The sequence below is a fragment of the Ostrea edulis genome, chromosome 4 (genome assembly GCF_947568905.1).
Source record: "Ostrea edulis chromosome 4, xbOstEdul1.1, whole genome shotgun sequence".
Taxonomy (NCBI): domain Eukaryota; kingdom Metazoa; phylum Mollusca; class Bivalvia; order Ostreida; family Ostreidae; genus Ostrea; species Ostrea edulis.
Window position 1 is genome coordinate 59039393 of NC_079167.1, and position 16563 is coordinate 59055955.

The 16563-nt window shown below is 34.4% G+C and overlaps 2 protein-coding genes across 2 annotated transcripts in view; both read right to left on the reverse strand.

The window, feature by feature from the left end:
* Window positions 1-1975: 1975 nt before the first annotated feature.
* On the reverse strand, window positions 1976-6049 carry LOC125676792 (uncharacterized protein K02A2.6-like). Its single transcript, XM_048914614.2, has one exon. It carries the CDS (start codon window positions 6047-6049, stop codon window positions 1976-1978), a length of 4074 nt encoding a protein of 1357 aa, XP_048770571.2.
* Window positions 6050-9248: 3199 nt separating this feature from the next.
* The window catches only part of LOC125667977 (ras-related C3 botulinum toxin substrate 1), a 13759-nt gene continuing 6444 nt past the window's right edge, over window positions 9249-16563 (reverse strand). The window contains exons 4-9 of the mRNA XM_056161408.1: window positions 16432-16494; window positions 13801-14088; window positions 13451-13465; window positions 12594-12749; window positions 12376-12438; window positions 9249-11398 (exon numbers count right to left, since the gene is read on the reverse strand). Of these exons, the coding sequence (XP_056017383.1) occupies window positions 11111-11398; window positions 12376-12438; window positions 12594-12749; window positions 13451-13465; window positions 13801-14088; window positions 16432-16494 (873 nt within the window). The 3' untranslated portion in view covers window positions 9249-11110. The remainder of the gene's footprint in view (window positions 11399-12375; window positions 12439-12593; window positions 12750-13450; window positions 13466-13800; window positions 14089-16431; window positions 16495-16563) is intronic.

A 16563-nucleotide genomic window follows, 5' to 3' on the forward strand; every position in this document is an offset into this window, starting at 1 on the left:
TGAATGGATCAAGCTCTTGAACAGGTGGCCCATGGATCACAATGCTCAACTGAGTCACCATGTTCATTCACAAATATTTACATTCACTGAATCTTTTCTTTTATATTTCTATTTAAGGTGGGTCCTTAGTCCTGAATTTTTGGGGTTTAGGTATCATTTTTGTGTTTGGAATCAATAAATTAACATTCAGAGTAATGATAAAAGGCAAAACAGTTAAAGATTTCCATATTAATTTTCATTACAGGCACTACTGAAGTCCTGTACCCCTATGTAGATTTTTATGAAATTCATTGGGAACAGTTATTTGCTGTTATTTTAAAATAAAAACAACAAAATATTTTTTGAATTGCATTTATTTATCAGGAAACATGTCAATAACTAAGTCACATGTCATTTTCAATATGTTCATAAAGTTTTAGAATAATATGTGCAAAATTATTGAATTAGCGTTATTCTCCAAAATGTTAAAAAACAAACAAATGTGGACACATTTTTCTTATAGCATGGTTTACATATAATATTTTCTGTTTATATTAGTAGATGTACATCTGTTATAGTTATTTATGGGAAAAAATCCATACCTTTAATAATTTCAAATCTATAGCCTCCAGAGTATGTATATACCCCCATAAAAAATTGAAGTCTGGCACCATACAGCTGAGCTATTCAAAATCACTTGTGGATTAAAATTTCGTGTAATTTCATGAAAGGACACAGCTAATGATTCCTTATCACCTTGGTAAAATGTTTGTGAAAAATGAAAGAAATCTATCACATAATAGACTTGATGAATAATTTAATGAAAACAGAGTTATTGTCCTTGGATTCAATATTTTGAACCATATCATTGACTATTCAAATATAACTAAGACTTTTGAAATATGTTATAGCTAACAGGATTTTTTAAAATAACTATTGAAAAAAATTTATGTTCCAGTCATTAAATCATTGACTTTGCAAAATCCTATGACGTCACAGGAGTGTGGAACTACGGTAAATTGATATTGCTTTCATCTGCGACAATGAATGCATGTTTGTTGCAAACTAGTTTGTTTCAGGTTTTTAGTAACACCAGTATGTGTAATCATTACCAAATATGGAGTGTTATCAAGGTCAAGGGGTGCATTGGCTGTAACGAATGGGTCAACCATATGATATTTTAGTGCTTTAATCTAGTTTATATTTTAAAACATTGCATACAAATATTAACAATGAAATGTCTTATGCGGATTATGAATTTTTTCTGCAATGCTAGCTACGTTCATCACCCGATGAAACAACAAAGAAAGCATTTTATTGTTTAAATGTGACTTATAGAATCTTGAAATGCTAACAGTCAACAATTGACGTGCCTTTTTAGAAATAAATTACATGAGGGCATGAATTGCAATGCTTCTTGCTAGCATATTTTTTATCAAGTGCTAATGCGTTCAATATTTTTTCTACACTCAAAATGAGGTTTATCCAAATTCTGATAAAGATGCTGATTGGCTAGTTCAACAGGGTAATATGTCTGTAGAGGCTATGCAACTAGGTTAAGGGCTTCCATAGTCAAATGCACAATAATCATGGGGTGAAATTGCACCTCAAATTCACAGGTATCATTACACTTTGTAAAGTAGTACAGTATAACAGAATGCGTCTTGTCTCTACATCAGTTTATTACAGAATGCCGAGTACATGTTATTAAAGAGTATGCAAACACGTGGTTATCAGTGTGTGCGGTAAACAGGGATAATCTCAGAGTTTGATATATACAATGCATATACGTTACATCCCCCTTCTTTAATTATTCTTATTTTACATTATAAGAGAGTGAAAAAATACTGCAAAATTAACAAAGTGTTATGAATTAAATTAATAATTCAGAGTTATGATAAAAATAAGAACTATCTTTTGTCTCTAAAATATCGGGATATATATTTACACTATATATATATATTTGAGGATTATTATGCCTCATCACTTTATATAATCACTTATACATTTTGAAGTCCTCGTATCGTTTCGGCAATTTAATTTCTCTGGTAGATCTCCTGGTCGAAGTCAGAGCATAATTGGTCTTATCTGCTGACGGTGGTTTATGATTTTCAATTGTAGTCTTATCTGCTGATGGTGGTGTGTTTTCGGCTGTGCTAACGGTCTTATCTGTCACTACCTCGTTATTTTCGACAAATGGCTCATTTGTGCAACGCAAATGTTTTCTGTTTCGTCGATAGAGGCGACCATCCTCCGTGATCACTTGATACGAGCGGATGTTTACTTTTTCGTTGACCTTTGCCTTCGTCCAATTTTTTTCATGTCCAAAAGGTCGAATTCTCACGGTTTCCCCACTTTTAATCTCTGGTAGGTCTTTCGCTGTGCGATTGTAGTAAAATGCTGATCTATGTTTCCGTTCTCTCAATCGCTCTTTGACATTTGGGGTTAGGGCTGGTTTCAAAAGTTCGGTTTTGATTGGTAGCAGAGTTCTTGTACGGCGTGCCATTAGTCGTTGAACTGCAGAAGTTCCAATATTTTCAGAGGGAGTATTTCTCCAATCTAATAGAGCGAGGAAAGGATCGCTTTTATCTAATTGGCATTTCTTCATTAGGTTTTTTGCAATTCTAACTGCATTTTCAACTTTCCCATTAGATTTTGGGTACAATGGCGATGACGTAGTATGCTTGAACTCATAGTTCTCTGAGAAATAAGCAAATTTCTTGCTATTGTAAGGCGGGCCGTTGTCTGAAATCAAAATTTCAGGAATTCCGTGTCTGGCCATTTGTGCCTTGAGTTTGGTGATGACTTCCTTTGATTTTTTATCATGTAGACGATCAATTTCAAAAAAATCGGAATAGTAATCAACAGTGATGAGATATTGTTTGTCATCAAATTGAAAGAGGTCAGTTCCAATTTTCTGCCATGGTCTATCGGGAATTTCATGCGAAATGAGAGTTTCTTTACCTTGCTCACCCTGTATGGTAGCGCAGACTGGACATTCCTTGATAAAAGATTCGATATCTTTCATCATGTTTGGCCAATATAGTGATTCTTTGGTTCTACGGTAACATCCTTGAATACCAATGTGGCTGGAGTGTACCTTTTGAAGAATTTCACCTTTCAATGTAGGTGGAATAACAATGCGGTCTCCTTTGAAAATTAAACCATCCTGTGAAGTCAATTCGTCTCTGAATGTGTAGAAGATCTGTATATCGGGTGTCAGTTCATCTCGCTCCGGCCAACCATCTTTGATTGTTTTGTACAGCTTTTGCATTGTTTCATCACGCGAGTTTGCAGATTTGATTTTCTTTAGAGTTTCGGACGAGATGGTGACGTATTCACTCATTGTAACGGACTCTGCATCTTTTTCAGATTTTGCACGGTCGGTAATGGCGAGTACTCTGTCTTCAGAATCATTTCTTTGTATCTGTACAGTTGGCAGATAGGCTCGACTCAGTGTATCAGCAAGATACATTTCAAGACCTCGTTTGTATGTGATCTCGTAATCAAACTTCTGAAGACGCAAGAGCATTCGTTGAAGACGTTTAGGAGCGGAAACTAAACTTTTCTTGCTGATGATTTCTAGTGGTTTGTGGTCTGATTCCACTTTTACTTTCCGTCCAAGTGTGTAATGCTCAAAGCGTTCCATGGCAAAGAGAACAGCGAGTAGTTCCTTTTCAATCTGTGCGTAGTTGACTTCGGTAGGCGTTAATGCACGGGATGCATATGCAACGGGTTGCTCATTTTGTATGAGACAGGCTCCTAGTCCGCGTTCAGATGCGTCACACTGTACCGTCGTCGGTAGGTTAGGATCAAAGAAACGAAGTATAGGACTCGTAGATAGTAGTTTTTTCAATTCGTCAAATGTTTTGCCATGTACAGCATTGTCCCACACAAATTCCGATTCTGCTTTTAGTAGGTCTCTGAGGGGTGCTGTTATCTCCGAGAGATTTGGCGCGAATTTCTGGACAAAATTTACCATTCCTAGTAAACGTTGTATGTCTGCTTTGCATTTAGGTCTTGGCATTTCAGTGATTGCCTTGATTTTTAAGGGGTCAACTTTGAGTCCATCGCTTGAGATAATGTGTCCTAAATATGACACGGATCGCAATTTTAGTTTCATTTTGTCTTTGTTGATTTTTATCCCTTTCTCCCTGCATCTCTCTAGCAAGGTAGATAATTTTTTGTCGTGATCACGTATGGCCTCGTCATCCGAGTTTCCACAACCGTATACGACTATGTCGTCATGAATCGCTTTGATTCCATGTATACCAGATAGAGCTTCATCCATTCTCAGCTGGAATTCTTCGCTTGCTGGTTTAATACCGAATGGCATGCGGAGCCATCGATATCTACCCCAAGGGGTTCCGAATGTTGTGAGAAAACTACTCTCATCATCGAGAGTAATATGCCAAAAGCCATCCTTGCAGTCTACTACAGAAAAAATTCTGGCTTGGCTTAGTTCTGGCAAAATATCATCTATAGTTGGTGTTGCATAGTGATTTCTCTTTAGCGCTTTGTTCAGAGGTTTGGGATCTATACACAGACGCATTTTCCCACTGGGCTTCCGTACAGCCACCAATGACGATATCCAGTCAGCCGGTTCTGTTACTGGAGCCAAAACGCCTAAATCTGACAGTCTGTCGATTTCAGATTTTAACGGTGCCTTCATTGCAATCGGGACTTTTCTTGTTGGTAGTTTTACTGGCGTAACTGATTTGTCAACATCGAGGTGTAATTTTCCATCCAGTTTACCCAGGCCATTAAATACGTCACTGTATTTTTCAATGATGTAGTTGCTTTGGGAGGCTGACTCAATGGCTGCTATGTTTTCTGTGTTGACAGTTATCATTTTCATTCCTTGTACAGCCTTTGCTCCGAGAATAGGATTAAGATTTCCTTCGACCACAACCATTTCTATGTTGTATTTTTTATTGTTTTTGGGGTTGCGGACGCTTATTCGCCGTTTTCCAAGGGGTTGGCATTCCGACTTGTTAAACATTACCAGAGTCATGTCTGCCTTTTGTAACATCCTGAGATAGGGGTCATTACAGACTTCTTTGTAAATTTTCTCGGGTAGAACGTTTACGGTTGATCCGCAATCCAATTGGAATTTCACTGTATCATTTCCAATTTCGATTTCTGCAAAAATCTTTTTCTCAATGGCATTAACATTTTCGATCATGAGGATGAATTCCTCGTCACTGGATTCCTGGTTGACTTGTTTTACATGTTCCCGTTTTGATTTCGGCTTTGTCTGCAGACATTTTGATGAAAAATGATTCATTTTATTGCACTTCCTGCATGTTTTTCCCCATGCTGGACACAATTCCTTACGGAAGAGGTGCTCTTTACCGCAATATAAACATTCCTTTTGAACTTTTGTTTCTGGGACTTGTTTGAAATCTTTTCTGTGCGCTTGTGTTGTTCTCAGCGGTTTAGTTTTTCGCATGGTTTTGAATTTGACAGCGTGAACTTCCTCCATGGTTTTAAGTTGCGATGTTGACTTTTCGTTTGCTCTGCATATGTCAACGCATTTTCTTAGGTCCAGTTTTGCTTCTTGCAGTAGCTTTTTGCGTGTTCCATTGTCACGGATTCCAAGTACAATTCTGTCTCGGATCATATCGTTTTCTAGAGCATCAAATTTGCAGGTTTTCGCTAGAGATCTGAGAATTGCCACATAAGTGTCAATGTTTTCATTGATTTCTTGGTCTCGTTTGTAGAAAGTGTACCTTTCATAAGTTTCATTGGTCTGTCCAATGCAGAAGGATTCAAATTTTTCTAGAACTTTGTCTATGTCTTTTTTGTCATCTTCAGAGTCAAACTGAAGACCATCAAAAATATCCAGAGCGTCAGCTCCGATGCAAGTAAGAAAGGTAGCAGTTCTCACCTCCTTGTCTTTTTCCTTGAGAGTAGACGCTGTTTCATAATTGCTCCAAATCCGCTTGAACTTTTTCCAGTTCGTGCACAGGTTTCCTTTAAGATCCAGTTTTCCAGGTATTGGAATGTTTGGATTCACAAAGACAGGAATAGAGGGAGCAGTAGCAGCATTATCTTCGTGATTGCTCATGGTGACAAATAACCAGAGATACACATACAGAAGTTTCACTTAGTACTTTTACTTCTGACACCATGTAAAGTAGTACAGTATAACAGAATGCGTCTTGTCTCTACATCAGTTTATTACAGAATGCCGAGTACATGTTATTAAAGAGTATGCAAACACGTGGTTATCAGTGTGTGCGGTAAACAGGGATAATCTCAGAGTTTGATATATACAATGCATATACGTTACACACTTGTTACGGTTAAACACCGAAACATACTACCCATATGTTGACTGTAACTGAGCTACCGTAAATTCCCCTCATGGTAATTTCTGGTGACGTCAGTTAAATATCGCGTAACACTTTATTTTTGGAAAACAGCAAGAGGCCCAAAACAAAAGTTCAGGTTCATGCGGGTAACCAGCTGAATTTTTATTGATATACTCAGAAAAAATTAAAAATCCTTAAGGAGGTATGCTACACCGGAGAAATTTGATGTAGATGAAAAGTGGAGGATATGTAAAACAATATTTTGAAGTTGAAAATTTTCAAATTTACTTTATTTTGTCAAAAAATACAGTTTTAGTAGAAGGTAATCTGGAAAAAAATTAAAACCCCTGCTGGATTTGAACCTGCGACCTACAGTTCAGCAGTCAACGTGCTAACCTACTGAGCTACTCGGCTACGTATTTAAATGGAAAAGGAAAAGTCAAATATTGCTGACATCAATTTTGTCATCCATGTTTTTAAAGGAAGTCAGCCATTATGACGATGTAGAGTACTACCTTAACATGAAAACTGTTGGGAGCAAATGCATACTCCAACTAGCCATGCTGTAATTCAACAACATAACAGTCATCAGCGAATTAGCGGGGTTGTCCACATTCTTATATATATCATGCTGTTAATATACAAGATAGAATTGCTCCCCGCACTTTTCAAATGCATAAATATATATAGCAGAAAAATTCATATTGTTTTTTATAACAGATGAACCTGAAATTTGCCGCTGTTTCTGTAGTATGAGATTATTTATGTACATGAGGGAATTTTGAAACACATCAGTCATTCAGATTAGGAGCGATTTCAAGGTCACAATATAATATGAATATCACCTTCGTGCATATTATACATGTATATTAAAAATGGAGAATGATTTGATATCATAAAGGAATAATATATATATATTCATTTGACAAGATATATTTTCACGTATACAGCTTATCACTTGATAACAGTAGTAAATAACGACAAAATATTATGACACTTTCCCCGCGATAAAACAATCAGAACATGTACGCTGTGACATGCTTTTTCATTGTGACGTCATATGGTGCGAAGTGCACAGAGGTACATTTATAACAGCACTGATTTTTCTCGGATATCCTTAACTGAGCTGCGTAGTTTTAAAAAAAACTCTAGAAAGTTGAAGCATAAATCTTCCACAGAAAGAAAAACAGATTCAGTATTAGTGCATCTTTTCTCTCTTTCCTCTGGAAAGATATTCTCAGACTCTTTCCAACATATCTATAAGTTGAATGTGATGCACATAACTCTGGTTTGGAGTGAAATATTTTCACTTGTCTCTGATAATGAATCATTGTTTAGATTTCATACAAGGAACTTGCAAGTTTTCATAATTCGGGCACAATCGTAAACAGATTTTTATTTAGTAGCCATATATTATCTACTTGATGAGAACCATCTAACATGGAATTTTTTTGTATAGAAAGTGTCCAGTTGTTGGGATTGACCCATCGTCAGTACCCCCAACTTAAATATCATTTTGAGTTGTAAAGATTTGTAGACAAGATATTCAAAGAATTTTTATGTGCAAAACTTTGTAGCTGCAGAACTGTAGCTCTCCGAAAAACCGGTCTGTCAACATAATTTTTTCGGAGAGCTACAGTTCTGCAGCTAAAAACTTTGTTGCATGCTTATTTTGGTCCCAATTTTGTCTAGAGAAAGGCATGATTTAAACAGAATTTAATGTACATGAGCACATAGTTTCTTTTGCCATATCACAGACTTAATTGCTCCATAAAGATTTACCATATATAATCCTTCACTAGATTTTGAACTCTTACCTCCCAACTCCTCTAGCTATTTTAGCTTAGAACATTATGTTGTTCTTTGGAAGATATTTAGCCAAGTTGAGCTGAAATCAAACTCGACTCAAAGTATGTTGAATGGTTGGTTGAATATTGTTCAACATCCCGCTCGAGAATTTTTTGCTCATATGGCGATGTCACCATTGCCGTTGAAGAACTGCAAAATATAGGCCTATGCTCGGGGTTTACAGCCTTTGAGCAAGGAAGGATCTTTATCTTGCCACACCTGCTGCGACACAGGGCCTCGATTTTCGTGGTCCCATCCGAAGGATGTTTAAGCATCAAGATTTCACAATTTCTTTACAATATTACAAGTATTTTTTGTACTTTACCATTGACTGTTTACATGATTTTACCTCAAGAAAGACGGGGGGTATATCATGTCCATCTGTCTGTCCTTCAACCCCGCTATATTTGTCCATTTGGTCACATCATCGTAATAAAGACACCAGAAAACTTGTTCTTGCAACAAAGGTTGATTTGGCCAGATGACATGTCATGACCATGGGTAAAAAATGTTTAAATTCTCCTGGTTGGTGATGGAAAAACAGTGGAAACTCACACTTGGCAAAACAACAGCTTCTGACCAGATGGTGCATCATGACCTTGACATAAGGTCTCAACACTTTATTCAAGATATATGCATGAGAGCAAGTATTCTGATTAAACATTTTAACTTTACTCTCCAATTCTTTATCAGTTGCAAGTTCAACCATAAATACCCAACTCTGTGACATTGACTTTTGGACTCGATTCATTCATTCCCCTTTCTATCACAAGTAAGGAATTTTTATTCTCTTCCACCGAGAACTTTAATCATTATCTACATCTGAATTCCACATTACCCTTTTTATGTGATATCTTGTGCAACACAGGTTTTGCAGTTTTGGTGCACAAGATATTTTCCAATACTATGATTTATTATCGATATGTAAAAACCTGAACCTCCAACAAGGGGTTGGGAGTGGCACGACTTCAGTAAACTTGAATCTATAGTACACAAGGTTCTCTTTTGACAAAACTATACCGTTACAATTAAAATATTTCTACGACATATTCCTATGTACCCTATTGTACACATAAGGATTGAGGCTCATTAACAATAAAGATGTACAAGTTTTATCTATTTATTATTTGATCAGATTTATTATAACATTTAGTACATGTTTACATCATACAGCAAAGAAAAGATAGTAATTTTTGAACCCTGTTGAAGAGCTTTGCTAAACGCAAACACAAATTACTATATGTGCTCAGTAAACTGTTCAACCTTGGAATGAAAAATCAAACAGTAACAAATTATGCCTATCTATATGGTTGGAAGCATTAAAATTGTAAATTATGATAAACTGTAAAATTTTTGAAAGAAGCTTTCATATTCACAATGCCCAGAAAACAAGCAGACAACCATGCTGAATGCAACAGGGACTGTAACAATGCCCCAGCCAATTCTCAGCTTTATTAAAACTGATACACAGCTTAGATGAAAGAGGATTATCAGATCAATGCATGCCAGTTGAAATGGAAGAAATTGTTCAATTGAAACTGAAATTTCTGTGGACACAAACTGACAATTGTAATTACTTGAAAAGCTGGGAAAGAAAGTTTACTGATCATAGATATTTGTTCTATAACATTGCATACAAACTGCATTACTATGGAAACCAATACAAAATAAAGCACTCTCGTCAACAAATACCAGCTCATATATATACATATATATAAAACTAATTTGAATAAAATTTATATTAACATTTACATTCTATAACAAATTGCTTTTTCTTTTCTTTTTTTAATAATAAAAAATTAATACAAATTAGAAATGCATTTAAACACACATGAATACACATACAATAATCATCATCATATCCTCTATACAGAATGTGCATAGCTGCATAGTATTAGGATCAGTAAGGCTTTTTTCTACAGTTGATGAGTGTCAAAATTCATTTACCTAATCCATGGGTAGACAGAATTTTAAGATCTAACTTGTGTAACTTCAAACTAGTTTATAAATTATTCTGTACTATTAATAACTAGGCCTAACAAAATAAAAATTGATACTGAACTTTGATTCATAAGAAAGGCCACATTGTTAAGTTTTATGTTATACTGTTGACAGCACTGAAGTCCCAGGTAAGACGCCTGTGCAAAGGTCTAAAGATGCAGTGAAGAATCACAGGAAGTACAACATGTAATCCATTTTTTACATGCATTTTAAAATGCAGATCTACAGGTAACCAATGAGAGAAGACAACTGCTGAAAATATGCAATCCACTACCATTGAACTAATAACATGAGAAAGTGAGTTTACGTTTTACCTTCCTCTTCTGTTTTAATTTTACTAACAAAACCAATCACTTAAGATAACAGAGAAAAACAAACAATAAATGGACAGAAATAAAATCACCAAATGAGAACAAATGTGTGTCCAACTACTTTATGTGTACTGTGTTTCTTTATTTTATATATTGGCCCACTCTCATATGTGCTAATTTGTAATAAAACCAAACGATGGTACATTTAAATGCAGCACTGACAATGCTACCGTTAATTTGTACATTTAAATGCAGCACTGACAATGCTACCGTTAATTTGTACATTTAAATGCAGCACTGACAATGCTACCGTTAATTTGTACATTTAAATGCAGCACTGACAATGCTACCGTTCATTTATGGTTGTGCTATATTTTTCACGACCAACTGCAATAAATTTTGAATAGCTGAATTGAGTACACATCCAGTATCAGGCATTTCTATTTTAAAAAACCAAAAAAAAAACCCCAAAAAACCAGATAAAGGATTAAGCAGATAAGATTTCCCCCCAATTTACACAATATAGCATACTACTTCAACTCATCAATCACCATTTTTTTTTTTACAGCTCCTGAAAATGGAAAAGTAAATTCTGTAGCAGCCTTTCATTGAAGTCCTAGTATAAAAGTCTGTTGTAAGCTTTTCCCCGCTCCGTTATAAAACTTTACACTTCTTCTTCTTTGGCTTAGCTTTTGGGCACAAAACTGCTCTGATGGCTTCATCAAAAACGTTTTTAAGACCCTTCTGTGTTAGTGCAGAGCACTCGAGATATTTGACAGCATTGATTTCCTTGGCCATAGCAAGGCCTTGTGGGTAGGTGATGGGAGCCAGCCTCTTTTCTTTTAGCTTCTCCACAGTTTCTCTGTCCTCTCGTAAATCTAGTTTAGTCCCCACCAGAATGATTGGAGTGTTGGGACAATGATGGCTGACCTCTGGATACCACTAAAAAATAGCAAGATGTATTTGTGAAATACTGATGCTCCCATATGGCAGCAAAGTAATTCTGATACCCAAAGGTCTTGTTGCAAGAAATACACATCTGGAATGACAGCCCTATCACTAACCATTAAAACATTATGGCCTTGATAAAATTTGTCAAAAGTCAGTCAAACTTCAAGGTCATAAAGTCAAAAAATTTTGGTACCAAAATAAAGGTCTTGTCACAAGGAATAAACTTGTGAAATATGAAAGCCCTATCACCATCCGTTCAAAAGCAAAGGCCAATGGTTAAGTTTTAGTAGACAGACAGATGGAAAGACCAAAAACAATATTCCCCAATAATGGGGGTATAAAATATCTATGGTATGTTTACATTTTCCAGCTTGACCTACGCTTTACAGTATACTCTAGATAGCTAATAACATGAATACTGTAAAAGCAGAAAATTTGGCGCAAACATATTTTAGCACAAACGCAAGTGCCAAGACATTATTAGCGCAAATTGATTTTAGCACACTGGCACGTTTTGACCTAAAAGTGAATGGCACATTGGAGAGAAAGCTTTGTATGTGTAAATGATGAGTACGCAAATAATCAAACTCAGTATCTTAGTTGATTCTTGCTTATTTAGCAATATTCGAATGTTAAACAATCACTGTTAACCTGTCTTAGTGTGTGTATATATATTAGCTCAATATCAAGTAAGCAGATGCTTCCAGTATAGGAGTCAACAAAAGAACGATCTGAAACTATCTGAAAAATACTTTTAGAATGGAAAATTGTTGGCACACTTTTCTAAGTTTGGAGCAAAAGGTCACCTGCGCTAAAGATGCTAAATTAAATAGCCTGCCAAATTTTCTCGCCTTACAGTATGTACAGTTGAAGACATTAAAAAAAGCCACAATACTCCAATTGAATATTTACAATGTAAATAGCTATATCTATCTCTGGTAAATTAACTATATTTTATTCAGGATTACCTTCGCTCTGACATTTTCAAAACTCGCTGGACTTATCAGTGAAAAACAAATAAGAAACACATCCTGAAAAATACAAATAATGACTTTCATACATAATGAAACATTTGAAGTTCAAATTGCAACTGAAGTGAAAACTAGTAAATTGCTATAGGCTTGCTATAACAGCCATAAAAGGTAAAAGCTGTAATCATAACATTAAGTCACACATATAAACTTACAGTCTGTGGGTAACTCAGGGGACGTAACCTGTCGTAGTCTTCCTGTCCTGCTGTATCCCACAATCCTAGATTTATGGGTTTCCCATCAACCATTACATTGGCTGAGTAGTTGTCAAATCTGTAAAAAAAAATTATATGAAATTTTACCAATGAAATTCAAAGGCATACCATTGATAAAATTCAATAATTTAAAGCAATATACAAGGGCCATATATTATACAATACCAACAGAAAGTACACCCCAACTCTCCATGGAACAACTAACAAAATCAAAAAATACACAAAATATTACTTAATAATATTTATTGAAACTTATGATAAGTACATACAAATGTAAATTTTCATAGATTTAAGCAACATACATAACATTAATTAAAGCTGAGGACCTTCATATAGTGGGTTTGGATAAAATACCTTTATATCTATATAAACAGGATTTATAATAAAATAAATACATCAACAGCAAAGCACATGGTAACAACAGAAACATCTGAATTACAGTTAAAATCCTTCACATGTACAAACTTTTTTCATATCTTTTTCAAATGTTTATTTTTTTTATAAGCTTCAAATCAACAAATGTCTTTGCATCCTTTAAATCAAATGCAACACTGTCGATCAATTTCACGAAATAATAAAACTAACAATAAAAAAAAACAACTCTAATCACATGCATGTTAATTTCAAAAAAAAAAAAAAAAAAATTATGGTGAAGCTTAAAAAGATGAAAACATAGATAATTTACAAAAGATATATATATATACATTTCTTTCATCAAAATGACTATTTATACATGTGACCTCTACATAAATTGTTGAGCATCCAGCTACGGAAATCTACAACACAAATTAACTGACCTGACTAAACACTTCCTACAAAATATACAGGTGACTATTTACAATATATACAAACTTTCTCTTCCCTTATAAAGCTCTACCATTACAAATATTACGTATTTCAGAGTTAAGTTGCAAAATTAATAACCCTCTGGTTCAATAAAAAGAAATCATTTAACTTATAGCTATTTCTGCAATTTTGATTCCAAATGTTCACAAAAGACAGTATCATGATTCATGAATATATAAGACATAGTACATTGTACACGCTATCTTGAGAACTTATAAATATTCATAATGCTAATGTTCACGATAAAATCAATGCATCATGGGAATGTTTCAGGTAAAACTGTTTCTAGACACCATTTTCATAGTAAAATACATCCCTTCTTTTTGCTTTTTGTTGGCTTTGGACAAAGCACAGCTCGTATCGCTTCATCAAACACCATTTTTAAACCCTTTTGAGTAAGAGCTGAGCATTCTAGATATTTCACACATCCAAGCTCCTTTGCCAAGGCCAGCCCCTGAGGATAAGTGATCGGGGACAATTTTTTCTCCTTTAGCTTCTCAATGGTGTCTTTATCATCCCTCAAATCAAGCTTTGTTCCCACCAAGATAGTTGGGGCATTTGGGCAATGGTGATTCACTTCTGGGTACCACTGAAAAAAGGAATAAAATTCACATTTATAGGAAGAATTAAAATACCAGTCACATAAACATCCATCAATGTGAAAAATTTGTGTAGCAAACTGCCATAATTTACTTATTCACAAGTCATGGCAATGTAACACGGCATCATATTGCACTTGGCAAAATGAAACCGAAGTCAATATTCAATCCAACACTACAGACTCGGGTTAAGAATCTGAAGTCAATATTCAATCCAACACTACAGACTCAGGTTAGGAAACTGAAGTCAATATTCAATCCAACACTACAAAACTGAAATTAATATTCAATCTAACACTACAGTCTCAGGTTAAGAAACAGTTTTTTTTCCACAATGTAGCTCTCTGCTTTCATATTTAAATCTTTTAAAGTAAATTGGAATATGAAAAGTGAAGATAACGAACAGTGATCAATCTCATGACTCCTATAATGAATACAAAACAGAATTGGGCAACCACGAAATATTGCTCACAAAATCTTGGTTTGTGAATCAACTCTCTAGTGTGATGTGTATTTGGATTTAATTTCAATACAATATTATGACATATCTGTAATGCACTAATAGTATATATGACTTCCTTCCTGTTTGGGTCATACATAGCTGTATTAGTATGTATGTGTATGAAATAATACATCACTGTGTTCTTGCAATTTGAATGATTGTTTACAGTAAGCTATTGGTAATCAATTGATGTCAACTTCACACTGACAAAAAAAACATTGGGGTCCACAGACAGATACACCATCTAAATACACTACATCAGGTCTTAAAAGACTGTCTATCAAACTAACAGGTGCTTTTTATTTATACATCACTAAACATTCAGTGTCATCTATGTTAAATTGCAGGAAACTTTATTCATTAAACAATATTTAACCAAAACCATGAGCACAAATCAGTGGGACTCATTTTGTTAATGTCTCTAGTCTATGTATTCAATCTGATGCAATCTTCCTTTTAATTCATTAAATATACACACTTCAGATATGACCCAAAATAAGAAAAGGGAAAGAAAAACTTCATATTAAAGCAGGAAGACTTGAAAAAGTGATTCACGTTAGGAAAAACTTGAATATCCATTCAACATTTGACACAATCCACTGAAAAAAAGCGGGAAATACTTCTTTCAATTAGCTTTTCACATTTTTCAAAAATGAAAAGACTCTTCATATTACAACTGCTATTCAACTTATTTCATTTTAAAATAAAAACTGTTGGGAAGAGCTAAAGGAGTGGAGATTTGTACAAATTTAGAAGTTCAGTAATACTCATTTATAGCCATTTTTAGGACAAGCAACTATAACTGTAGTTATTCATAATTAGTTCATTATGTATAATTACACACAATTATTAACGTAGTTCTTGAAGGAAATAAAATTAATTTCATTACAACCAAGAATTCGTTGGTGGCTCATTAAATCAATGTCATTATAAGTTTAAAACATGAATTTGTTGGTGGCCCTAATAACCTTTACTGTACAATTTCACCCCACCTTCAACACACTCCAAGCTAACCACACTAAAAAGAAACTAGGAAATGCATACATGTACATAAAACCAATGTGGAATAGGCAAGAAAACAAAGATGATGTTTGATATAAATAAAAAAAAAATCTAAACAAATCTTCATAGTTTAAATATTTACCAAGATAAAATAAAGCATTGTTAAAAATCCATTCAGATATTGTTACAACTTTCATGATAGATAAAATCACTGTCCTATTTAAAGTGCAAATGTTTACTTGATGTACTGCACAGAGCAAAAAGTGTTACTGATTTCATAAACAACTATAGCTTTTTTGTTACTTGCGATTATTCGTGTACAATTGCAAAAAGCCTCTTCAGCAAAGCCAAAAATTCTTGCATTCATTCATTTATTTGTGTCCAATTTATATAGATTTTTGGTCTTCTGAGTACAGTATTCCACATTTATATAGATTTTGGTCTTCTGAGTACAGTATTCCACATTTATATAGATTTTGGTCTTCAGAGTACAGTATTCCACATTTATATAGATTTTGGTCTTCTGAGTACAGTATTCCACATTTATATAGATTTTAGTCTTCTGAGTACAGTATTCCACATTTTATATTCTTGTGAAGCAGTATACTTTACAGCAATTATGTCAAATTAGAACTCACATAAGAAATCTACAGTATTCAAAATATTGGACACATCTATACATCAGTTCTTGTGATCAGTGTGGACATTGGACAGATATTATTTTCTCTATCATACTCAAGACTTAAGTGTTTGGGTCACCTTACCTCCATTGTATTCATTCATTATGAAAAAAAAAAAAGGAAAGAAAACATTTCTGCACTGCACATACCTTAGCTCTGATATTTTCAAAACTAGCTGGACTAATCAAGGAGAAGCACATCAGAAAAACATCCTGAAATTAAATAAAAATATCAAATAATTTTCAATATAAAAGCATAGTACATCACAAATTAAAAACCTT

What these genes read in the sequence shown, in the direction of transcription:
- LOC125676792 (XM_048914614.2), bottom strand. Translation starts at nt 6,049, where the DNA reads ATGAGCAATCACGAAGATAATGCTGCTACTGCTCCCTCTATTCCTGTC.